The sequence below is a fragment of the Lytechinus pictus genome, chromosome 15 (assembly GCF_037042905.1).
Source record: "Lytechinus pictus isolate F3 Inbred chromosome 15, Lp3.0, whole genome shotgun sequence".
Classification (NCBI taxonomy): Eukaryota; Metazoa; Echinodermata; class Echinoidea; order Temnopleuroida; family Toxopneustidae; genus Lytechinus; species Lytechinus pictus.
The window spans coordinates 9184684-9211900 of NC_087259.1; the positions used below are offsets into that span (position 1 = coordinate 9184684).

The 27217-nt window shown below is 38.1% G+C and overlaps 1 protein-coding gene across 2 annotated transcripts in view; it reads right to left on the reverse strand.

Moving 5' to 3' along the window:
* The window catches only part of LOC129277718 (deleted in malignant brain tumors 1 protein-like), a 47293-nt gene that overhangs the window by 12257 nt on the left and 7819 nt on the right, over positions 1-27217 (reverse strand). The window contains exons 5-26 of one of the 2 annotated variants that reach the window (XM_064110250.1): positions 26132-26294; positions 25479-25606; positions 24516-24767; positions 22973-23083; positions 22378-22422; positions 21849-21917; positions 21156-21224; positions 20520-20588; positions 19122-19190; positions 17765-18020; positions 12803-12900; positions 10210-10263; positions 9467-9502; positions 8761-9069; positions 7797-8105; positions 6851-7159; positions 4530-4565; positions 3947-3997; positions 3152-3407; positions 1684-1781; positions 1250-1303; positions 151-459 (exon numbers count right to left, since the gene is read on the reverse strand). In XM_064110250.1, the coding sequence (XP_063966320.1) occupies positions 151-459; positions 1250-1303; positions 1684-1781; positions 3152-3407; positions 3947-3997; positions 4530-4565; positions 6851-7159; positions 7797-8105; positions 8761-9069; positions 9467-9502; positions 10210-10263; positions 12803-12900; positions 17765-18020; positions 19122-19190; positions 20520-20588; positions 21156-21224; positions 21849-21917; positions 22378-22422; positions 22973-23083; positions 24516-24767; positions 25479-25606; positions 26132-26294 (3150 nt within the window). The remainder of the gene's footprint in view (positions 1-150; positions 460-1249; positions 1304-1683; positions 1782-3151; positions 3408-3946; positions 3998-4529; positions 4566-6850; positions 7160-7796; positions 8106-8760; positions 9070-9466; positions 9503-10209; positions 10264-12802; positions 12901-17764; positions 18021-19121; positions 19191-20519; positions 20589-21155; positions 21225-21848; positions 21918-22377; positions 22423-22972; positions 23084-24515; positions 24768-25478; positions 25607-26131; positions 26295-27217) is intronic. The other variant, XM_064110251.1, reaches the window with a different exon arrangement.

Genomic DNA, 27217 nt, shown 5'->3' on the forward strand with positions numbered 1-27217 from the left:
TGATATGTAGGCCTAGTTGATAATCCTGCAGAGGACTGATTAAAAAATACTACGGACGCCAGAGTAAATTGATTTAATACGGTAGCATAATGGAGCCATTGCCATGCAGTACTGCCTAGAATAACGAAAACAAAAATCAGATGTACTTACGATCAGGTATACAAATAGCACTGGCATCTTCGCCATGGACACAGTTATGATTTCCGAAACCATTATGCGGACAATTGAAAATGTGTCCCTCATAGCCGGAGCAACGAACGTCATCCATCCAAATAGGACCAGTACCAGATCCAAAATGGGCATTCCGAGGGGCCGAGCTGGCGTCACTATAGCCCAGGCTTCTGCAGACAACACGTGCATCTAACACGTCCCAAGAATCGTCACATACGGTTCCCCAAAGTCCATCGTGGTACACTTCTACTCTACCTTCGTGCGCTTCACCACCATTCACAAGACGAACTGTGCATATAGAATAATAATAATATAGGGTATTTATATTGCGCACATATCCACCTTGTTAGGTGCTCAAGGCGCTCCTATATTACCCGGCTAAGCTAGGCGTTCATAGCGCACACAGCTTTTTAAGGAATTACTTCCTACTGGTACCCATTTACCTCACCTGGGTTGAGTGCAGCACATTGTGGATCAGTTTCTTGCTGAAGGAAATTACGCCATGGCTGGGATTCGAACCCACGACCCTCTGTTCCAAACTCCAAAGACTAATCCACTGGGCCACAACGCTCCATACAAGGATGTATGGAGCGTTATATGTATACAAGGTATACAATGTATACAATGATTAGGTTGAGCAGCTTAATATTTCATAGACTAGGGAGGAAAAAATCTACATTTACCAGATCCTAGAAACAAAGTATAATGAGGATATTACGCCGTCCATGATCCATGCCATCAGTCAATGCAAACGACAGTACTGCCATACTCTGGACTTTCGTTTCGGCGGCTGATTCCCTTTGCTTTATGCGAAAGTTTAGAGGTTACGCCTAACCTGAGACTTCAATGTGCAATTTCTAGAAATATATTTCATTCATCTTTGATGTATAATAATTCTAATATAAAAAAAATCGCCTCGATGGACAAGGAAGTTATGTAAAAGATAGTGTTCAGATATAAGTCATTGTTGAATACAATAGAAACCATGAACTTTTGTCCAGAATTCCAAATTATAAAATGTAAGTTAATTGAAGTCCAGTACATTTGATAACCAATAGTATGATTTTACAAGACTTACCTGTCGAAATTGGTATATCAGTAACGTCAGGCGGGGGCGGGTTAGTTGTGGAATCTTAAAGTAGTGAAGAAAAAATGTAAAATTAACATGATTGATGTATGTCTTTATTTGGACTGCATTATATAAATCTATTAAAAGAGGACAATGCGAACTGCTTCTACCAACCCCTATCATGCCTCGTGTAACGAATACCTGTTTCTCACAACTTATGAAATAAAATATGAATAGCTAGGGGTCATGGAATGGGGGCGGGTATTTTCCAGTAACCATGGTCAACAGACATAAATATAAGCACACTTTTCGAATCGCATCAAATCAAATTTGGCTCAGCCAGCCTACCATTCTCAGATTCTGATAACTAATCGCATAACATTCGGCAGGAATTTGTCTCATTGTGTCATTCATAATTATGATGTGCGATCTAACTTATTTACCTTCAGCTGCATAAACGAGACTCAATCGAAGCTGAAATCCCGTGTCAGTGACAGATGAATCAGTAGTGAACAGCATCCAACTATTTGAAGAGTTTAGCCTGAAAGAAAATATTGCGTCAAGAATATTTACAACAAAAAACAGTTTCGCGGTTAAGAATATGACTAAAAATATGGTATTTGTTATTATCAGTAGGCGTAGTAACATAATTGTATCAATGTTCTTATACTATTTTTTTTCTAGTAAATGTATGCTCTAGTATTTATTAATAATAGTCAGAATCCTTTTTAAATCAGAAACAGGCTGAAATATGAGGTATTTAACATGATGTAGCATGATACAAAAAAACCCGCTGTTATTTTGTTTCTACATTGCTGTGTGAACTAAGCAGTTGTTTAACAGTTTTAAGACGGACAATCAACCTGCCAGAAACGTGGAGTCTTGTGACCTACTCTGCAACTCTACTCGGCAATTCAAGCCAGCGTTCTCTCATTAACTTGGGCCTCCCTCACTTCTGACCTCTCCAACCCAAGCAAGTCTTTTCTCATCTCTTCACCTATTCAAGCCTCTCGTCTTTTCTGATTTACAGTAATTTTAAGGACTACACAACAATCGTTTCAGAAAAGAATGTTCTACTTTCCAATTTCTCGCCTCTCCATAACACTTCTACTTTTATCAATTTTTATTAGTCATTTTGTATTGTAAACCACTTCCGCGATTGCCCATACCACCATGCATGCTTAAGATTTTAAGCAACCATGCATAAGTAATTGAAGAATAATAGATGTTGTTTAAGACTTTAAACACTCGTTTAAAGTGTTTAACAACAGCTGTTAAGTTCATATAGTAAATAGCGTTGTATACAAATTTTTACTGTTGTGTGACAGCAAAAACACAATTATCAGATTATGTCTCCTATTTGCTACCCTGTCTTTACACCATAACAAAAATCAGTTGATCATTTGTATTCTCGATAAATGAAATATGATTCGATATTACTTTTCCTTGAATTCAATATGATTTAACATAACTTGTTCTCGAACCTAATGTTTGTTTATAAATCAAATTAATTAATAAATCAATTCATTCATCCATTCGTTCATTTTTATATTTACCTAATATATATATATATATATTCTCATGAGCTGAATTTATTTGCCGAAAATGTTAACATCCCTAAATCCCCAGAAGTTTCAGTTTGTGTGTCCAAATATATATGTGATAAATTCCCTTTTTAGCTTCGTTCTGATCGTATATTAATAAAATCTAGGGATAATTTTTCGCCTGTTGCCTTTTAATAATAATAATAAAATGCAATTTATTGGGCGCAATATCCATCTCGCAAGAGATGCTCAAGGCCCTCAAGTGAAGGGGAAGCAAAAAATAATAACAAATAACAAAAATATATTTTCCCCGGGACTCACTTTTGGAATACATAGATTCAGTTTGTTACTAGTAATTCATACGGACCTCAAAGATCCTGGATGGGATGTTCCTGTCAACGAAGCCAGCACAACACTTCCAGGGGATGATCGTGATTCTCCAGTCCCGATTATAAGGTAATCATAACCGGACTCAAGATCAAACACCAAGAATTCAACAAGAACATCATATCCCGAAGGAGCCGTAATATACCAATTATAGTGGACGCTGTTTGAATAATTCCAGGGGTAATTTGGAGACGCGATGATCTGCGGTTGCCCAACAGCGAGAGTCACATTTTCTTCTGTAAAAAGATTCGGGGAAAGAACAAATTAGTAAGACTTCATTTCCGATAAGTAGATCTTATGACATATGCTTCGTCTTCAATGTTAAATATATTCATATTTCATATTTTTTGTAACAGAATATCGAGAATGAGATCATGAATGAACTAAGTAAATAAAAAGATTATCATTACATTTAAATGAAAAATAGTTCGAAGCCTGGGGGTTGGCGACTATGCCACATAGCTCCCCCACTTGTATTTTTTTGAGGGGGGGGGGGGGGAGGGGTAGATGCATCCCCATCTCTTGCTATCTGCGACCCCTAGATGGACAATCAATAGCAAGATGATGTATTAAATTGTATGAGGAGGCAGGTTACTTGGAATTGCCTACCCAGCTCCATGAACACATGGGGCAACCGGTTTTCGAAGAAACCCGGTTAGGAAAAAGAGAAGATGGTTTGAATCACTTTTTATTGCTACAAGTTTTGAGTGTATGACAAATATTCTGGAATAGCTCCTCTTGCAAAATAAAGCCATAGAGTAGCACACATACGTACCTCCTTCGAAGGGCATAGATGTAGTCCATATGTCCCAATATGGTGTACTTGCTGAAAAAAAAGAGAAAATAATGTGTTCAATATCAAGACTACATGCAACCCTGTGCAGTTTGAATTGTCTAAATATAATGTACCTAATTGAAATCTAGCAAAAGAATTTTCACACTATCATTCCGCGATTGGATTTGATTTTGATTCATTTTAATCACTGAAATATATACTGTACTTAATATAAACAATTATAACATTACAAATATACATATGGACTTGGGACACGTTCATTAACGGCTGGAAATTTTTATTGGAAGTGAAATACATCGAGCTGCAGAACGAACAGCGAAACAACTATACAGTGCGTCCCACAAAAAACGAAACCGAGATTTATCATAGCTTAAACACAAATAAAATAGACATTAACGGCTTGAAATTTTTATTGGAAGTGAAATATATCGAGCTGCATCATCACGATTTATCATGATAAATCGTCGCTTAATCTCGGTTTCGTTTTTTCTGGGACGCACTGTATAGGCGGAATGTTGTCTGCATTGATGTGGTCTGAATCTAATCATTTAATCTTACGTACCTGTGGTAGTAATGGCAGGGGGGTCAGGTGTTACTCCTGAAAGTAGATAATTAGAAATTTATGAATATGAAAAATCTGCTTGGCTTCTAGTGGTGGTGGTGGTGGTAATTTTTTACCTGATTGCTAAGAAAGCATGAATGCTTGTAAGCAAGCAACCAGAGGACCGACGGCTTATGGTCCTCTCCGAAGGACCGGGTAATGAGGATTAATGCCTTACCAAAGGGCATTAGCGCACCAAGTGGGAATCGAACCAGGGTCATCCCAATACGAATCCCCCGCTCTACCGACTGAGCTACCGCGCTTCTGGATAATGCAAGAATAATGATTGGTATTAAAACGCCAAATCGTCATTCTTATGCATGTATATAATATATATATACCGTGTAAGTATTTAAAAAAAATGAATTCGGATGTCAATGATGCCATAATTCCAAAATCCATTTCAAAACACCTTTTCAGTAATTTACATTATAGTTGTTCAATAAACACCTTTGAGTATTAATCAGTATCAATAAAGTATCAATTTCATTGAAAAAGGATTTGCAAATATGTTTACAAACTCAAGTAGGATTATGACCTCATTGGCTTCTGGGGTTCATTCATTGCATTTCATGCCTTACTTTGGCGCAAATCAATATTTACATCACTGCAAAGAATACATCCTGATCATCCAAGCGTTAATACATACCACATAAATATGGTATCACATTCTTGGGAGAAAATACTCTTTTCAGTCATATAAAATGATTATGCGTTCGTTACATATTTTTTCCTTAAACTGGTGATTTGTGAGGTGTCAATTTTGTATTATTCACACGGTATATACAATTACATGTGGTAAAAGTTTATGCATAATGATTCGCCATCTAACACTGATTCTAGGAAGGATAATCACTGAACTTCCTTTGTCCAAATGAGAAAGAAATGTGACTGCGGAACAAATATGACTATTTTACAGTTTCATGTGATGAATGGGATTTCGTCACAAGATGTTCTCATAAATGCCAATTTATTTTCAAAATGAACATACCCTTTTTTGGGCAGATATAATATGTTCTATCCACTGCTAGTTATCCATAAGTCCCTCTGATTTCATCCTTTTTTGCGATTTTTTAAAAGTGCTGTTTTAATACATATCAACACACGTGTCTATGGGGGAATGTCAAAAAAGGAAACAGCTTATTCATAGCAAAACATACACACCCTCACACACACACACACTTAAAATGAACTAATATGCCCCCCAAAAAACGGTTGGCACCTCTGTATAATGTACATTTTTAACAAAATTTAAGTCAGAGTATGGTCATTCTCATAAGAACAAGCACAGTGTGCATTCTGTCTTGAGCGACCCACCTTCCCTATTATGAACAGTGACCCGTGTGATTAAGAGACTCTCATGTACATACTGAAACTTCTTAAATGTTATGTTTAACAACCCTGATTTGGGATTATGAATAGCCGCCCTATGGCCCCAACAATTGTGAATATAACGACCCTGATCTCATTTTGAATTTGCGCACCTTGTGAATCGTCAGCCAAGCTGCAGCTGGGGTAATAATATCCAAGTCCTTTGGAAGCGCATAGAGACATTATTCATAATCGTGATATGCGCTATACAAGAACTGTATATTATTATTATTATTATCATGATAACGGTTCTTATGAAATATGACCCCCTTCCCGTTTTATGAATAATTGGCTTTTCCCTTCAAAAGAATAAGAAATATCGAAACAAGGTCGATTTCTGTATAATATAGCTCAAATAAAAGAAGTTATACCAACTTCCTTTACGAATGTAAACATAGAATAGTACACTGATCTTTATTTGTAAGTACTTCAAAGATACAATCTAGACATTATTCCTGCATTGTTAAACACAAAAGATTTAACAGAATCATTCTGTAAATTCTTAAAACAGGAATCTTTCTTTCTCTTATGAATAAATATAGAGATTTCAGCGTTTATCTGTTTCTTTCTCATTTTAATTTTTCGGCGATCACGTTTAACATTGCAATTTAAAACGGGCATATAAGCGAACTTAGCGCAATGTAAACTATAAAAATAAAACTCGTTGTCCATTGAGCATGAAAACAGAGGCCAACAAAAGTAGATCCTGTGACTAACTGGCCTTTAATATTTTATTTACGGAAAAACCAAGGAAACCCATCAACATTTCTTTAATATTAATTCAATGTAAACAAAATAGTGTGAGCTCGATCCTATCCAGGTACTAATGTGGGACCAAAGTGTTAAAGTGTGTCACGATAGAGTTAATAATTATGGCCCACATTGCACCCTTTGATATGTCATATTCTCACCATCATTAGCGCATCGTATTCCAATGTCGTCATAATGGTTGCAATGGTTTACGCCCACGCCATCGTGACTGCAGTAGAAAATGCTGGATTCGTTCCCGGTGCAATACACGTGATTGAGCAAGATGTCGCCACTTCCCTCCCCAAAGTAGGCGTTATGGAATACTATTTCTGCGGATGAATATCCTAGACTTCTACAGACCACGTCTGCTTCGTCCATGCCCCAGCCATGATCGCAAACAGTGCCCCAGGATTCCCCGTGGAAGACTTCAAGTCGTCCTTCGGCGGGGGTGGTACCATTGACCAGCCGAACTGTCATGAGGATCAATAAGCATACACCAACCTTTTTATTTTAAATGAAATTGATTGTATTTAAAACTTATACCGGGTGGGTGTTTCATAAAGCTGTTCGTAAGATACGAATGACTTTACGCACGACAGGTAACCCTTTGTCATGCCAAGCGATATATCCCTATGTAATTGAGTTAGGACTAAGATCATGTTCCAGTCATGCGTAAAGTTGTGCGTAACTTAACGAACAGCTTTATGAAAACCCACCTGGTTTTTTGCAGAAATGAACTATCTGAAAGTAACAAAACAGTCACATGGTTTCACATCGTAAGTCTTCAATATTTTGCCAAATTTGAAAGATCATTTTGTGACACATAAACCTTCTTTTTTTTTTACTTGTTTTGACATTCTTGGAAGCAGACTCTCACCAAAAAAATCCAAGGCGGTGTATATATATATATACTTTTTTTCGTATATATTAATAATCTATACCTATGTTCAACTGGTACATAATTATGATTCTTCCCTTTGGATCCATTAATAACAGAGTCAACTGATAAAAACTGGCCAGAAGATGTTAGAAGTTGGAAACATGAAAAGAGCAAGAAAATATTCTGTATAAAAAAATACGGGAGAGAAAGAAATCGGTAGTGATTACCATTTTGGAGGCATCTGACCCCAATATCATCATAATGGTAGCAGTGGTTGTTGCCAACACCGTAGTGGCTGCAGTCAAATATACTTCCCTCGTGTCCCATGCATGTCACATGATTGAGAAGAATAGGCCCTGTGCCCTGCCCGAAGTAGGCATTATAGACATGTCCAATATCTCCTGGGAACCCAAGACTTCTGCATACGACGTAAGAATTCGTGCTGTACCAGGAGTGATCACAAACTGTTCCCCAGACGCCATCATAGTAGACTTCAAGTCGACCCTCACTCGGGTTATCCCCATTAACGAGGCGGGCTATGACATTCGAAAGGATATTGGAAAGGGGTACACTGTTAAACAACCCCTGATTTTTCAGAAAAAAGAAGATTTTTCAGAAAGCAATAACATAATCATTCTGTAAATTCATAACACAGGAATTTTTCTGCAATTTAACAGAACAGGTTTGTTTAAAAAGGGGAAAAGGGTGTTTTATTAAAGGAAATTTGTAAGGTTCCATACACCAAATACCAATTTCCTGTAATTTACATGATCTGGTAAGATTACAGGTGTTCTCGAGACTCTGCTGCAGGAACTTCTTTTATTTTTAGGATAAATTTTCTAACAGTGTACAGATTGAGAGTTTTTAGTTTGGACCCTTCCGCACAATATCAAGTGTTTCTTCTTTCTTGGATGAATAGGCAATGGCGTAATTTTCTTCAGCAAGAAATTGATGCGTACTGTGCTGCACTCAACCCAAGTGAGTTAATGGGTACCTACGGGAATCAATTACTTGAAATACTTGTGCGCAAAAACTTCCGATGTGGATGAATAAAGGCGGACTTTGAACTGGACTTTGTAAATGTTTGATCCAATGGAAGACAAATATCTGTGTCGCGGATGCCAGTAAATTCAATTCATTTCAATACAGCACATGAGACAGAAAGAAAATTGGATGAAAGACTATTCTTACCATCTGGATAACAGACCGCTCCTGCATCTTCATAATGTGAGCAGTGGTGGACACCAACGCCGTTGTGATAACAGTCAAAGAGGCTGTCTTCGTAGCCGTAGCATCCGACGTGATTCAACAAGATGGGACCGTCGCCCATCCCGTAGAATGCATATCCATGGCTTCTCACAGCGTCTGGGTATCCGATGCTCCTGCACAGTACACCTGCATCCACTACGTCCCAATCATGGTCACAGACAGTGCCCCAGGTACCACTATAATATACTTCCACCCGTCCTTCTGACGAGTAACTTCCATTTACTAGACGAGCTACATGAACGGGCAAGACATTTTGAAGGTGTGGTTAAATCTATGTAGAATTTCTATTCTTATTACAAACTACATGTACATCTATAATTTTGTAATAGTTGGTGGATATAAGAACCTTTGCACGACTCCAAGAAACTGAAGCGAAATATTCCTGTGTCTTCCTTAGTAAATCCGCGAATACCGCAGTATAAATGCAGTGATAAATCATTCACCACATTGATATTTTTGAAACCCCTTTTCCCCTTCCGAATGTTTGATACTTTGAATAATGCATAAACTGTAAAAAAAAAAACATTCATGCGGTTTCAATCATGTATGCATGAAGCTGTATTTCTCAAATCACTGGACATTTATCCTCTACTTCCTTTTACATCTTTAAGAATGAATGGAACGTTACCTGTTTCATTTGGCTGGAGGGGAGAGTCGGTGGTTCCTGTGAATATAACAAAAGAGTACTTGTTTCACTTTCATAAGGATTTCATTGGCATGCACACCCTGTAACACAGTGCTTACGGTCAGTTGCAATATGACAGAGAGGGAAGAAATCAAATTGGTATACATGCAAACTGATCTTAATTTGCTGTAAATTTTTGCGATTGACTACAACCTTTGGGTTAGTGTTACCTGCGTAATGATCAGTGTTACCGGACATTTTGGAACATTTATAAAGAGTTTCAAATGCAGACATGTTGGAAGACAAACAACAAGAGAAACATGTGGATCAAACCATGTTTAATCGTTGTTTATTATCTGATGCACCGGTTTCCCACTGTTATGCCCACTACATTAACATCCTCTGAGATCGCTCGACATAAGTACTGGTGAGTAAAGGAGGAATGATCACTTTGATTGACTCCGGTCCGTACAGTTAGAACATTAGCTGATTAGAGATGCCCCCAGTACAATGAAGTGTTTGCGCCATCTACGTTCATTTGCGTAAATATACAGCGCGTGCAACACATGTGCATTTCTGCAACACTAATTACAGCCTACGTGTGCCCTATACAAATATAATAATCAAATAATTGGATGGGATAAGATATTTCAAAGGACGTCGTTCTAAATTTATTCAATTTTGAAATTCTCCTCATGCGAAGTAAAGAGGCTTGTTGCTTTGGTTGCCAATATCATTTTGCTTACCTGGATAATCTGTTGTCCACCACCATCTTGTATTTGGACTTTCCGTTGTAAATGCTGAAATGAATTCATAAGGAACGCCCCGTTACTTTTTTGGTCCTCATTAACAGCACGTGCTTTATAATGAGCCATATAGGTTGATTATCAACAGAATTCCAATCTCTTAAATGATGAAGACTAAACGTTGTTTTAAACGATACGGATGTTTACCCAGTGAGTCCAAACCCGCTCAACGAAGATGGAAAACAGAGGTCGACGAGGCTTGAAACATATTCTTCATGGACTCTCATTGTGATAGAATGAAACATCTATGAAAGCATGTGTGGAATGGGGGGGGGGGGGGGTCAATGCTCGTAAACAAATTGAAATTAGTCTCACACTATTTGTCTGCAATATAAAGGTACGTTTTGCGACTTTGCGAGATCACCTTGCCTATCACTCATGATTTCCGAAGAACTCTCCTGGAAGCTGCGCCAATCCCAGCCACCACATTTTTATGGTGGCCCTAAAGGGACATCTCAAATAGACCGAATCGCGAATGTTGACGACGAAATTCACAACGTCGCAAATTCTGTCGTGAAATTCGCGTCGATATTCACGATGTCGCAAATTTCCTCCTGAATTTTGTCGCGAATTTCTCGACAAAATTCACGACATGGTGAATTTCGTCGCGAATTATTCACGACACGAATTTCGTCACTAATGAAGTCGTGAATTTGATTTGCTTGCTTGGGCGGTACGTGCATATGGAACTCTTGCCGAGAGATTTTACCATGGTTTCTATGAAAATGATAGGTCTTAACTTCAAATTATGATCATTTTGTACAAAGTGGAATAAGTATGTAGATTTGTTAGATCTAAGGCTGCACGTGTTTGACTCGAAATCCCAAGCAAGCAAATCAAATTCACGACAAAATTGGCGACGAAATTCGCGACGTCGTTAATTTCGTCGTGATAATAACTTCGTCGCGTATTTCGTCAATTTTCGCGACTTGGTCTATTTGCAATCCTGGGCCACTAGCCCCGTCTATAGAAGATTTACGCCTTGCAAGCTGCAGTGCGTCTACAATTATGTGTTTCGAGTGCAGTAAAAATAACTGATTCGTTTTGTAGGTACTATCAATGTTGTAGTTCGATTTTTTTTTCTCGAAAATTTCAATTTAGTAATGTAATTTCCTCGATGTTTTTACTTTGAGAGGGCCGAGAATCCCTTCATTTTTAAGGATTCGTCAGAGGGAAAAGCTTAGAAAGTTGACATAAGCATGATCAGGGAACATATGCAACCAGAAGTGAACCTTGCAAGGCCGCCACAAGCTCAATCACTCTCGATGACGGTCTGCTTTCTTAAAATTGCCATTTAATGAATAATACATTTTGTTGATTTTTTTATTATTCTCGATGCTTATATTACGAGTATGATGTTATTGATTCTCTTTGTATAATGTTATCTTGTATATTTTCCCCTGATGTGGACAGAGAAATATAATCAATCAATCAGTCAATCAATCAATCAATCAATCAATCAAACCTCATCAGGAAGGGCATCATTTTCTGACAACCCCAAAAGAGAGGAAAATGGGTATAACATTTTGTCAGGGGGGGGGGGGGCGCTCTGACCCCTGACCTCACCCCCTCAGGTATGAAAACGATTGCAATTTGAAACCTTTAAAAGTGCTACAAATCGATTCTATTTAATATTGGTATACATGTACATGTAGTTTTGAAAATGTATTCAAAATTTGTTTGAATTATTGATATTGCTCTAATTTAATTGTTTTTAATTATTATTGTATATATATATATATGTATATATATATTCCTTTCTTCGGTTCATTATATCACGGAAGAGGGAGTCCCACTTCCCTAATTACATCACGGGGATAATCTGCGTTCCGCTGAGCGCGGCGTTTTACATGGTTCAGGTAAAAGTTGGTCATTCCAAGCAAGTTAGCGCGTAGATTTTAGTTTTGATTTATTACGAGTAGAATACAAAACAAACATACCACGCGATTATTTCGAAAGTATAGTGGGAATTATTCGTCCTCGGTTGTACTTGCAAGAATACTCATTTTCACCTCGGAAAAATAGTAATTGGCAGCAGAACCTCGGACATATAATTCCCGCTCTAAACCTGGTATATTTGTATATTATGCTGATAATGGTCTGAAATAAGCTTCTTAAAAGAAACACGCAAAACTGACCCACGCGCACGCTTAGAAGCAAACAGGTAAGTTTACTCGTTTTGAACTTGATTGTGCTCTATCAGAATTAATCAATATGATTTTATATTAATTTGTTATTAATTTGAAATGTCAAACTACATGAATTACCATAATCGAATGATTTTTTATATGGATTATAAAGCAAATAATCACCGTTTGGTTTCAGTGATTCACTGATTCAACATTCAAGTCGCTTCGGAAAAGAGACAATGTCCCATCACATTTGGTTACTATTAACATGCTACCATTTCCATGCGAAAAACAGGGAATCATGTGTATTTGGATCCATGATTGAACCGGTGGACTACACTCTGTTCAGCGGGCCTTCATTTTCTCATTTATTTTGAAATTCATAGTAAAAATCAGGGTAATACCTGTGTTTTCGTTAGTAAGACTTAAACGTAGTTGAAATCCTCTATAAGTGACTGAAGAGTCGGTGTAAAACATCATCCAACTTGGGGAAGAATATAATCTAAACAAAAGAAAATATTAAGAACAAAATGAACAAAATATACATTAGTATTTCAATAATAAATCATGCTGAATTGTTAGCTGCAATCTGTAATTTATTCACTTATTTATCATATTAGGCGTGGATCAAGGGGGGGGGGGGCGAGCCGGCTCCGCCCCCCTATTTTTGACAACAAAAAAAAATGTCCTTTTAACTTGAGAGAAACGCTGAAAAACAGAAAGAAAGTACGATGGAGGTATTATACCCATGTTTAATAGACCAGTTCGTAGTTCATGGACAATTTTGGTCAAATGACCTTTCATTTCTTCAAAGTAAGATCAAGGAGGTTTCAAATGAGATGGAGTAAAAGCAAATAAAATCCCTTTGAACAAGGTTAAAAACCGCCAGCAGAAAGTATGTCAGGCATGCACTTTGCTCAACATCTCTTTCAATTGTGTAGACAAATGATTCCCGCATGACTCCGCAGCTATATGTCATATAGAAAGGGAAATATGCTATTGTGATGATAATTTCTTTTTCGCCGCATCTGGTTTGGTTATATGTGTAGTACATAATTCGGAGGCATGCGAAAATAAACTATGCAACATGTCCCGAAATGACTCAAATTTATTCCACTGGGCATGTGCGGGCACTCATCTGGCATATACAATAATGAATAGCAATATTCCACAAACCACATTTGAAACTTTCATTTGCCGCAAACGATCGGAAAAGCGTTAAAATCTGGTTTCAGTAAAGGTCAAATTCTTACTTTTTCCACTAATTAAAGGTAAATCGATTTAATCAGAGCAAATATCTCAGCGCAATATTGCTTGGTTATTGATGTCTTGTCATGCGTTCAAATTTCAGTTTGTTTATTCAATAAAAGATGGAAATGAATACAAATGGTTATTCGTAAAATTTCACTCCTCGGATTTCTTCACTGAAACTGGCGGCTTCGAAGGCGGACATCAAAAAGGTCTTTACTGCTGTTCTTTCTTTTGTGCTTCTTTAGAAATGAACATCTGCCTGAATAAATGTTATGCCTGTTGGAACTCCAGTCATAGAATCTTCTTGGCAAGATATTACGTAAGCTTGCCTTACATAGCAGGATGAAGAAATTGAATAGACCAGATGACTTGAATAGCACACCAATGAACACTTTATGAATGTATTTGTTTTATTCCTACTTTGAATGCATATCATAGCATGTTGCTCAATGTACTTAGCAAACTGTGAAATACCAGTCGTTCGTGGACGCATTGTGGTTTTTGGGGATGTAAATGAAAACCACAATTCAAAAGAATATATAACTAATCAAGACATCAAAGTTGGTGCTTATCTCATTAGATTTTAAACCACCATGTCACTTTAGTACAAATGACCTTCCTCTGATCATGGACCTATGAAGAGATGGACGATTAACGCGAGCATTTCTTTGACCCAATGATAGTCACCGTCACCTGGTTATGCGCATCTTAATGAGAACATACTGGTGTTGTAACAATAGCAATTACCATGACTACCAAGGGTATCTGATCACTCAAAGACGGAACAGTTTCCCGGTCTTGACTTTTGTTGGCTGATCCCCTGTTTCAGTATGTGCTTTCAGTCAATTTGCTTCATATACGGATCAGCAAACTTGAGAAGCAGACGATTTTTATGATATAAAATATGAAATTATTCGATCCGCTAACTACCGCTCACACATAAGGACCTCAATAACATTGAAAGATACACGATCTACACATGTTATGTGCCACGTATATCTGGAATATTATGGAGAAACTTGGGAAATTTGAATTTTAAATGGTAAACAATCAATCACAATATTGCCTCTATATCAAAATATGCAGACATTTCCCCAAATAAAACACATGGAACTAAGATTAACAAAGGTAAACAAAAACTGCACATCGATTATCCATTATTTCATTGATTTTCTATCAACTGCGCATATAATTTGTGAAATATAAATGTCCAATAACGAACTAATTCAGTCCCTTCTCACGGTGACGATCATAGGACCAAAGAAGACTAGTATGAAGAGAATGTTATTCAGATGACAATTACCGTCACCTGTTAGTGAATTCATTATCTAAGCGATGAATGTCCATCTCTTCATAGGTCCATGCTCTGATCATGCGTAGAATCTTTTGATCATGCGCAGAAACTACGAACTGGCTTATTTACGGCCTCGTAACTGCCGGTGTACCGGAGGATCCTGCGCCTGGCAGATACTGTTCTAGGCACCAAATCCGCCGGCGGATCGTGTTCTACTCCGGCGGATTCAGTACCAAAAAAGGCCACTCTCTTCGGAAGATATTGTTCTTGCGCTATCGCGATATCCTTCACTCACATACGTGGAGGTGCCGTGGCCGAGTGGTCTAGGCGGCCTGGCTATACATAGAAAGTCCGGGGTTCGATCCCCGGCCGCGGCACCTATGCCCGTGAGCCTGGAGGCGTATACTCTGCAACGCTCTTTTATCTTGCTTTCAAATAAATGGAAATGCTATATGCATTAGTGGTAACTATATAGGTGTGCACTGTTAAAAAAAAATACGTCTTGTAATAAAAAACACGCATTTTTAATTTATTTTATACCTATTAAATCCTTATTATCACAATTTTAGGGATAAATTGGATACAATATGCATCAATTATGATTGATACAGAGTATTAAATAAAGGCAAACAATGGCAGGATTTTGTAATAAGTTTTTTCAATGGAAGTATAGATAATGATCACTGCAAATGAAATTCTTGATTTGCGAAATTCCTATGTATTATTATTATTTCCTTCACATTTTCTCGTATATTTTTTTCCTACTATTTAATTAGGGCTTATATGAAATTATTATTTATTCATGTTTTGTGAAAATAAAGCTTAGAAGTGACTGTAAGCAGGGTCAGGGACTACCCCTTCAAAGAAAGAAATAAAAATCAACTTTGAGCGGCCGATCGGGGAAAATATGGGTAATTTTTTTTTCGGCCCCCCCCCTATTGGCGAACGCTGGATCCGCCCCTGCATATCCGAACAATACATGCAGATTGATGAATTAGGTAAATTGAATACAAAAACTACCCATACAGTAACCCCTCATAAATTTTGGTAAATCTGTATATTATCAAATTTTTGGTAAATGAACTTTCTTTTTCTGTTGTTGCGGCGCTTTGTTTTGAAATATTATAATGTGTCATAATTTCGGTGGGATGAAAGGTGTATTCTGCCCACTTTCTCAAATCAATAAATTATGGACAATAATGTCAATACAAAACGATTTCTTCGCATGTCATGAATTGCGCAAATGTGACAATGTAATGTACCGTAATAAAGTGGTTTATCAATGTTATGCAAATGTTTTTTATTATTAGTTCTCCAATTATGGATTGCATCAGTGAATCAATGAATCAAATTTGTCAAATTGAAATTTTGGCAAAGAATAAATGAGACGATGCTTGAGAGAGAAGGAAAGAGGGAGGGATAATGAGGAGGAGGGTGTGCCAAACTAGCAACACAGTAAAAAAAATTATACAACGCTGTTTACTATATGAACCTTACAGTAATTGTTAAAACAGTTTAAACAAGTGTTTAAATCTTAAGCGGCAAAGTTTAATTTTCAATATTTAATCTTCAATAAATTAAACATGATTGTTTACACTGTTAAACAAATAATGTAAGGTTCATATAGTAAACAGCGCTGTATAAGATCTTAAACAGCGTTTTTACTGTGAATGGGGCAAATGCCCATCCCCAAACAATATGCCTTGGGTAAGACTGAACGTGAACCTAGGGGGTGGGAGAAGGGACACAGGAGGCATACGCATCCCCTTGTGACCCAGCCAGCTCCCGTGTTTTTATACCATCCCCCTTGGAAGTTAGGAGGGATGTTTCTTATGGAATGTTATGGTTTTGTTTTCAATTTTTGTTATACCTCATTTGTTTTTGGTAATGAGAACATTTATTGGGATTTTGGTTGTCATTCCTCCAAACAAAATGAATAAATTTTTGAACAATGATACATGAAGTCACCAGTCATTAATTTACTTGCCTGTTAGCTATAAATGACTTATCATGGGATAGATTTCAACCAAATATATGATTAGGATCTATATCACTATTGTTTCGCCTGCATAGCAGAGTGAGACAATAGGCGCCGCTTTTCCGACGACGGCGTCGTCAAAATGTATTACTGAACATCCTGCCTAAATTGAGGTCACATGACCGAGGTCAAATGTCAGTTAGTGTCAATGAACTTTATAGACCATGTTGATGGAATCAACATCAAAATCTTAACCGAAGGTTAAGTTTACAAATGCCATCATGACTTAAAAAGTATATAGACCTAGTTTATAAAAACTTGGGCAAAAGGGTAGTCTAGTATTTCTGAACATCCTATCTGAGTTTCAGGTCACAATGTTCAAGGTCAAAGGCCATTTAGGGTCAATGAACTTTGGCCATGTTGGGGGTATTTGTTGATTCTCATAACTTTCAAAGTTTATGGATCTAGTTCATGAAATTTGGACATAAGAGTAATCAAGCATCAGTGAACATCCTGCGTGAGTTTCAGGTCACATGACCAAGTTCAATGAACTTTGGCCGTGAGGGCCAAATATGAACAATACGGTAATCAAGTATCACTCATCGTCTTGCATGGTCACACCATCAAGGTCAAATGTCATTTAGGGTCCCTGCACATAGTATTTTATTATCATATGAATGATGTTTTTGTGAATTATTATAGTATAGTCGTTTTCATAGTCAGTACTGCCGCTATATGCAGGCGAGACTGCCAGAGGCGCTCCACTTGTTAATATTATATTCTAAAAGCAAGAACATACACAGTTTTTCACCCTTTTCACTTCATCGGGGCCTCCGTACGTACCTCATATCAGACGGTAGAGAAGAACCTGTGAGGGTAGCCAGGGTAGCACTTCCGGGAGACGACGGGGATTCTCCGATACCAATTCGGAGAAAATCACAGCATGATTCAAGCTTGAAGTCCAGAAAGTCAACTATAACATCGTAGCCTGGAGGAGCAGTGATGTACCAGTTATAGCGAACGTTGTTTGGATGATTCGAAGGATAGTTCTGAGAGGAGACGGTCTGAGCAACCCCAACCGCCAGAGTCACATTCTCCTCTGTTGGACAAATGTTAGAAAGTTTCACGTCATTTCACTGAGGATATTCATTGCTGCTACTTATTTTATTACAAGGGATACATATTATTCAAAAAGGAAAGTGGGGATGTGACATCATCAGCTCACCTAATGCATATTTATGAAGATGTGCATATAACTAATTTTCCAAAATATTTCTCAACTTTAAGATTCGATATTTTGTTACCAGACGTTGATGGACTTTTCATCATTTTGCTCTGTGAATTTTAATATATTGGATGTCAATATTTTTCAGACATAAAATGGAGGGATGTAGCCGTAACTTTGGGTGTAATGGAAATTGAGGATCGGAAGGCAGAGGGAGGTCCAATTTCCATGGTGCGAGATTCAACCTCCTCTTTTATTACACTGTAAAATATGGACAAATTTGAAGGATGTGCGTTGTTGGCTCAGTCGGTAACGCGTCTGCCCGTCGAACCAAAGATCGTGGGTTCGAGTCCACCCCGGGCGGATGACTGAAGCCAGTGCGTTGTGTGTAAACGTCTCTCCCATGTTTCATAGATGCAGGCTATGTTACAATGGAAAACACTCCGTCCCTCGGATAGGACGTTAAATGGAGGCCCCGTTTAGAGGAGAGTCACCACCTTTGCACGTTAAGAACCCACTGGACTATTCGTATAAGAGTCGGGGGGAAACCCCGGTGTAGTGGTCCACCTGCATTCCCCCAATCAGTTATATCGGGAGGAGAGACCTGCGAGTCATAGTGATTCAGTTCGCTTTTCTCCTCCCAGGCACAGGTGCCGCCAAAACAAATTATAATAATAATAATAATAATAATACTATTAATAATAACAATGCAAGTGTGTGTCATGTGTGTGGGTTGTTTTTTGTGCGAGTATGTCATGTCAACAATGGCTCTTAGCAGCACTTTAAATATTGACATGCAATTGTGTCGTGGGAAGACCGTAGATTTTCTTATTTTCCAATAAAACATGCAGAAGAAATTGAATCTTGTTAAAATCAGTTGATCATTTCACATAACCCATTTCCGATGTCCACCATTTGTTTTCCTTGTCCACTGTTTAACTTGGCAACTTGACGTTAACTCGAATATATACGCACCTCCGACGTAAGGTGAGTTTGGTGTGCCCCACACCCATGTTGTATAATCAGGGCCATCTGGGGTCGGTCCTGAAATGAGAAAATCGAAAGGTATAGGCCTATTTGTTTTGAATATGAGGGACAATGCTTCTCCCCTACCCTCAACGTGATAGAAACGTATTCAAAAGCCGTCGTGCAATACTTTTGAACGCTGGTAACCAAATAAACTATGTTTTTTCAAGGTTTCAAGGTTATTCGACAAGGTTTGAATCTGAATGATTATAGGCCTATGCATTTAAAACTGTTATTTGTTCATGAAATATCGATTTGTGGTTTACTATGACAAGCCCGTAGTCAGGGGGGGGGGGGTGGTTTGGGGGTTCGATTACCCCCCTCCCCTAAATGTTAAATAAACCCAGAAAAATAGGGGAGGGAAAACAATCTTTATAGGGGACAAAATGCTAGCCATTTTTGAACGATGACCCTTTTTTGTCAAATATTTCGGAGACGAAATGGCCAAGATTTTAGACCGATCGCAACGGGCTATGGCATTTTATGGGTTGTATGATCTAACAATGGATGTAGCGTTCACCAAACAGGACATGTATGTATTAGTTCAGCGCGTTTCTGTGTTTTACCATGGACCTATGAAGAGATGGACATTCATCGCTTTAATAGGTGACTGTAATTGTCATCTAAATAAAATTATCTTCATACCAGTGTTTTTTGGTCCTATGATCGTCACCGTGAGAAAGGACCGAAGCAGTTCGTGACTGGACATTTATATTTCACAAATTATATGCGCAATAGATAACAAATCACTTAAATCATGGAAAATCGACGTGCAGTTATTGATTACCTTTGGTAATCTTAGTTCCATGTGTTTTATTTGGGGAAATGTCTGCATATTTTAATATAGAGGTAATATTGTGATTGTTTACCATTTAAAATGTAATTTTCCCAAGTTTCTCCATAACATTCCAGAAATACGTGGTACATAACATAAATAGATCGTGTATCTCTCAATGTTATTAAGGTCCTTATGTGTGAGCGGTAGTTAGCGGATCGAATAATATCATATTTTATATCATAAAAATCGTCTGCTTCTCAAGTTTGCTGCTCTACATATGAAGCATGTTGACTGAAAGGCACATGCTGAAACAGGGTATCAGCCAACAAAAATCAAGACCGGGAAACTGTTCCGTCTTTGGGTAATCAGATACGCCTTGGTAGTCAGGGTAAATGCTATTTTTACAACGCATGTATGTCCTCTTTAAGATGCGCATAACCAGGCGACGGTGACTATCATTGGACCAAAGAAATGCTTGCGTTAATCGTCCATCTCTTCATAGGTCCATGGTTTTACCGAATGTTTTCTGTATTGAATAAGAAGCGGTGAAACGAGTGACATGGACTTACTATCGGTATTCCACCACCACCATGGAGTCGTTTGTGGTTGCCATCTATTTTCCGTAGTAGATTCAGGTCCTGAAACAAACAGAAATAGTGAAAAGGAATTTTATGATAGTTGATAACTTACACCTATATTCCAACAGGTAAAGCAAACAGGTGACAAACACAGTACTTATAAGAGTACCGAAGTGTGACGTCAGTTGCCATGGTGTCATGGCGGGCTGGTTCTAAACAGAGTCGCAGAGTACACATTTGTATGACACGCAGGCGACCCGTTCCAAGGACCCCCGTTTTCACAAACATTTGTAGTTCCCTCCTTTTTGCAATAAGCCCGCTCCAGAGCCCCCATTTTTTGTCTCGCCCGCGGCACATACATACCCCTTTTTTGGTCGAGTACGTGGTGAAACTCGTGGTGAGGAGATGGTCTGAAAAATAGGCTGCAAGCGATCAAATTCCGATAGCAGTCATTTTCTCCTATGAAAAACACACGCTTTCATTCGGCGGGTTCATTTGTTTTAGAACCAGGCCGCCATGACACCATGGCAACTGACGTCATCGCTTCGGTACTATATGCATACTTTAATTTACCGTATACCTTCTGTTAAAATTAAATTAGAAGTGATGGGAGTGAAGAAGACTTACGATCGGTATTCCACCACCACCATGGAGTCGTTTGTGGTTGCCAATTATTTTCCGTAGTAGATTCGGGTCCTGAAACAAACACAAATCAGGAAAAAGGGAATTTCATAACATTTAATTCACAGATAAACCTTTATAACATAACGTTACATACATTTGTGCATAATATCCGTGCGTTCTTTTACCAAAGGGTCTTTTGTGAAATCAAAGCGGCCTGTCATTGACAAATCATGGGGGAATTGAATCAATGACGAAATTTGCAAAAGGCCAATTGACTTGCATACTATAATCTGTCCGTCATGAGAGCCTGTCGGACTAATGCGATAAAAGTTCGGACAGCGCAAATTTGACCAAACTCGTGATCGTTGTTACTTCGGGTTTTCGCAGTTCTAGTTTCCAACAATCCCGATTCCTAGACTCTTAGCAGGTCTCTTGATTGCTAAACCAACTCTTTGAAGTTTTATGTTTCAAAGTGAAAAAAATGCAGTTTACTTTGGTTGGTTAGTCTACTAACTATTGCTCTCCTACATTTGACCTCCCAGACATGCCGGCGGCTATTACATAACACCCCAGGCATGCAGCCGAGTGAAAACTTGAATCCCTTCTCTGTTCCGAGATTGGCCTTGATTTCCCTATGATTTGTCAATGGTAGGTTGCTTTAAATTAGAAGTGATGGAATTAATGATGTGGACTTACGATCTGTATTCCACCACCACCATGGAGTCGTTTGTGGTTGCCACCAACTGTCTGTAGTTGACTCAGGATCTGCAGCAAATTCAAATCATAAAAGGAATATCATAGATCCTTGCTAATGATGTTGCCCTTTGTAACCGATGCGAGGGAACATAGGTAAGAGGCTTTTCCCGAAAGTGTTTAATCCTTCCAGTGAATATGCCATCACCGTGTTTGGAAGAATCAGGGTAGAGGAAGGAAGAAACGGGAAAGAAAGAAAAAAAAAAGACCATAGAAAGGTAATACCTTGGTCACATTTGCTCTACGGCGGCCGTACGGCGAGTCGAAAACAGCCGTTTTATTAATTTTGATTCAAACCACCTAAATGTAGTTGGACAAACAATGACCATGGTATAAACGAAGAAACGGAACGAAACCTTTATTTCGTGCCCTGTCTTTCCCTCCTTTCACCGTCTTCTGTTTTTTCTTTCAATGATTTTTTTGGCTACCCCAGCCCGCCCAAAAAACATGAATTCAGTTGGCTTAGACTTACTATCAGTATCCCATTGTCCAGTTGGTTGAGGCGTTGGTGTAGAATCTAGAAAGAAATGACAATGAAGAGAAATATAACCGAAAAAGGCATAGCTCCGTATGAATACAGAATAGGAAGAATCAAACCCGGTACTAAACAGGAACTAAGTTAACAATAGATAAAATTATATATATATATATATATATACACACACACACACACCCACACACACCTATATATACATACACACATACATATTGTGATGCCAAGTTAATGTTTGTGGCCATCATGGTCTTAATTTTGCTTCACGAGATGAACATGAATGAAAAAATATGTTTTCCTTGTGTTATTTGAAGCCCATCCCAACGTTCATTATGCTCGCATAACTGAAATAGAACAATGAAGGAATGATTACCGAACATCAGTCATAACACTAAAGTGAAACTACTCGTAATTTTTTTTAACAATTAGGTTTTGTCAGCAATCTTAAATAACAACATTTGAAATATTACGAAAGTGATGTGGCTTTGGATTCCACAGTGAAGTCCAGTCCTGATGTGCAAATGAGCTTTCCACAAAAACACAATTTGAATAGTACTTAGAAATTGATACAAACCGTTGCAGAATTGGACATAATCATGACAGCAGTCACCGGCTACTTGACAGATAGAATCGCAGTAGCAACCCCCCATGTTACCGCATCCACAACACCTTTGGCAAGACGTATCTTTTAATAAAGTAATAGAAAACATCAAAGTGATATTAGCCTTTCTAACGGAATACGGCCCCGTATCGGCCTATGCTACCACTGGCATGGTTTCTTTTAAAAAAGGATACAAATTTCTAGATTTTAATGTCAAACGACACATCTAAGAAAGGATCGTGTTTAAATGCAGTTCAAAAAATCTAACGCAAGTCTCTCATTGAGTGTTTCTGGTTAGTTGAATATTATTTTGTTTTTGAAGTTTGCAGTCACATTTGATTGCAACTCCTTCTGCAAAGGTCACCAGGACCCATCGCCTATGTTTCACATTATCATGGTTATTGGTGTAAATATTTTCTCTTGTAAAATAATTTATTCTCGAACAGTACGGTCATCATTTCTAGTAATGTTAAAGGACAAGCCCACCCCAACAAAAAAGTTGATTTGATTAAAAAGAGAAAATTCCAACAAGCATAACGCTGAAAATTTCATCAAAATCGGATGTAAAAGAAGATTTTTTTTTACATTCTAAAGTTTCGCTTAAGTTCACAAAACAGTTATATGCACATCCCGGTCGGTATGCAAATGAGGAAAGTGATGACATCACTCACTCACTATTTCTTTTGCATTTTATTATATAAAATATGAAATATTCTAATTTTCTCCTCATTGTCCTGTGAAACAAAGTTTTATTTCTCCCTGAACATGTTGAATTACCATTGCTTAACATTTTATGGTTCAGTCAAGTTGGTCCTTATTGTCAAATCTACAAAAATAGAAATTATGTATAACTCGAATAATGAAAAACAAAATAAATAGTGAGTGAGGGACATCATCGATTCTCTCATTTGCATGTGACTAAATTGTGCATATAACTATTTTGTGAAAAATAAACGAAACCTTAAAATGTCATAACTTTCTTATTTTACATCCGATTTTGATGAGATTTTCAGCATTATGCTTGTTTGATTTTTCTCTATTGATTCAAATCAACATTTTTATGAGGTGGACTTGACCTTTAATGAATGACGAATGATTCAGCGACACCCCATCTATGTCTAATTTGAATAATGACACGCACTAGCGTACCTAAGGGGGGAGAGGGGGCAGACTGCCCCCCCCTGACGAGTCACAACTCATGCAGGGGACGTACCCCTGCCCCCCTGACGAGTCACAAGTGATCCAGGGGACGTTCCGCCCCCCATTTTTTTTGCTTGTCAATGTCCTTTATTTGTGGTTGAAGACCTTTTTTTTTTCCTTGTCAAATTTTTTCGCGGACGAAATATCCTCCAAAAAATTTGCCCCCCTTTTGGAAAAATCCTGGGTACGCCGCTGAGGACACGTATGTAATTCGTACTGTAGGATGAAAATCTCAATGCAATCTGGATTTGATGTAAATTTTGAAAACCGGCGTTCGCAAATAGTCGCCCATATGAATAAAATGTCATGTACTAACCTGGGGTTACATGTATGCCGTATGGATTCTGGAAAGTATCTGAATACTGTAAAGTATAGTTGTTGTCATAGAGTGTTGTGAAGCCAATTGCATCCAGATTCCAATCCGTCCATGCTATAGTGTAATTATTGATGAAAGCCAGGTCGTAAGGATGAATCGAAGATGTCGATAAATGAGTATCCCTGTAGTTGCCCCAAAGGTCAGCAGATTCGATTTTATCTGTTGAAGCGTCGCACCAGTAAATTCTGCCACCTGTTGGATGTTTTGTGAGCAGTATTAGAGACTAAAAACTGAACAATAAAGTAAAACCGTCGCCTGCCAGGAAGGATGCTATTGTTAAAATTATCTCAATTTCCCCGCCATTTTTCAATTGTAAAAATTGAAAAAGCTGTCATGACCTTTTCCTTCTACCATGCAATCTCGAACTTCGATGTGATGTCAGTATGGCGCTACAGGCTACATAACAAAAAAGACGCGAGCACCTTGATTCCAACGTGCTTACGCACAAAGACCGATTCGCAACAGTGACCTTTTTCAAGGAACCGGATTGCACATGTTTGTTTCCTTGAAGAAAGATTATTTGAAAACCGAATCAGAAAATATCACTGAAGAAAAAATTTTGCTCCTACAGAAAGTGTAAGAGCTTGGATGGAAAAAACCAATACACCACCAGCAGCTTAAAACTTCGGTTAAACAGTTTTTCTCAAAAAATGTAGATATCGCGCCCATGCGCTTCAGCGGCCTTTTTCCAGAGAGAGTTTAACCCCGGAAGCATCATTTGTGGACACGTTTGCTATCAATGATGTATTATGGAAAAACACCCACACACTGAAACGCCCACCCTCCCATTCACCAAACATACCCACATACATTTATTTTGTGTGAATGACCAAATCACTAATTTTGTTATTATACAGCTGACAAAAATGCGTGGAGAACCGATATTTGATAATGAAACCTTACCGTAGCTATTGAGATCCAACCCATTTGGCCAAACGACACTGGAGTTAACAATGACACTTCTGTTCCCGCCATCAAGGTTTGCTCTCTCAATTCGTCCTGGGTCACCCCAATCTGTCCAAAACATCACTCTGAATAAGATAGAAAATACTGAGGGTTAATAATGAATATTATTTTAAAAAATGATTTGTTGCTGTACTTTATTTATTTGTATTCTTTTAGAGAATCAGGAACTTGGGCCTACTGGAGAACGGAGAACTTAAATCACCTCGACCTCCCGAAGATCCATCTTTTCATATGGATTAAATCCCGAAAATCCTCTAAATGTGTAGGTCCGCGTCTAGTCTATGTCCTGGTCAGACACACTCAGGCGTGTGTTTGATTGAATCCAAAAACGTGGACACTAATCAGAAACACTTCATGAGAAATGAGGACACCCTCAAACCTTGGACTATCCACGGTAAGAAAGGTAGAGCAAAATAACGCAAGTACACTGTGCATGCATGTGGCAAAGCAACAAAAAAATAACGATGCAATTGTAAGTTTTCACACCCTAATTGAGGACCTGTCCCCGTTTAGCAGTGAAATATCTGTGTGTGTAATCATCCACGTGTATGTGTATGGTAAAGAGCGCGGGGGGGGGGGGGTTTACTCACCCCATATTTTTGTGTACAACGATTGCACGTGGCTTAGACAAGTCTGTATTAATGAGAGTTTCCACGTTTGATCCGTCGAGATTAGCCGACATGATTTGGTCATAGGTTTCATCGGTCCAAAATATTTTACCACGACCCGTATCCAATGCAATGCCTTCTGCTCCTGATGTAAAAAAAAGAGAGTACAAGAAAGATGATTGAAAGATAAGGAATGCAAACAGCAAATAAAAAGCTAGGTAAGGGAAATTAAAAAGTAACTATGAAGATTTTTTTAAAGTAAATATTTAGGGAGCTCTATCTTGATTTTACGTCTCACCTGCATCAACAGCACATCGGCGGCTTCAGTCGTCCAACAATACGACGCTCTACGGATTCATGAAGTCTGTTAATCTATTGAAAAACCCATTAAATGACAATGAACAGCTGGGAGGTCTTTGTAAAAAAAATCGTCCTAAGATTTGGAGCTGACGAAAAATGGCAAATAATGTCGTTTTTTTCCAGATTCCAGGACGAAACTGGTGCTTTGATTCACCATTCTTCCACAATGAATTATTGGTTATTCATTGTCATGAAGGTTTTTTGACAATACATTTTCTTTGTTTTTTTAATACGTCGTGCATCGTTTAGCGGAAACTCCCGATTGATGGAAGACTGAAGACACCGATGTGCTACAGATGCAGGTGAGACGTAGAATCAAGATAGAATTGATTATCAAACATGACGCGAATTGAGAACAAAGAAAGAAGCACATCATTGATTCGAAAGGACTAAAAGGTGATGATAGAGAAGATAACGATAATATAAAATAAAAACAAAATAAATACATAGATTGGTATCGACGACAGTGATAGTGTGGTGATGATGATGCTTTTTATAATGAGAGAACCGAGGACCGATTTAGAATTGTCGCATGGGGAAAATGAAAAAGATGCACCGAGCAAAGAATCTAATACAGCCTCAAGAATTCTATTTCTGCCGATTTTCTTGTATTATCCGACACTTCTGCCGTGGTAACGTTGTAAAATCTTGAGAAAACGATCCGAAGAAATTGTTTGCGTTTTGAGGTATTGCTATCGGAAAAGAAGA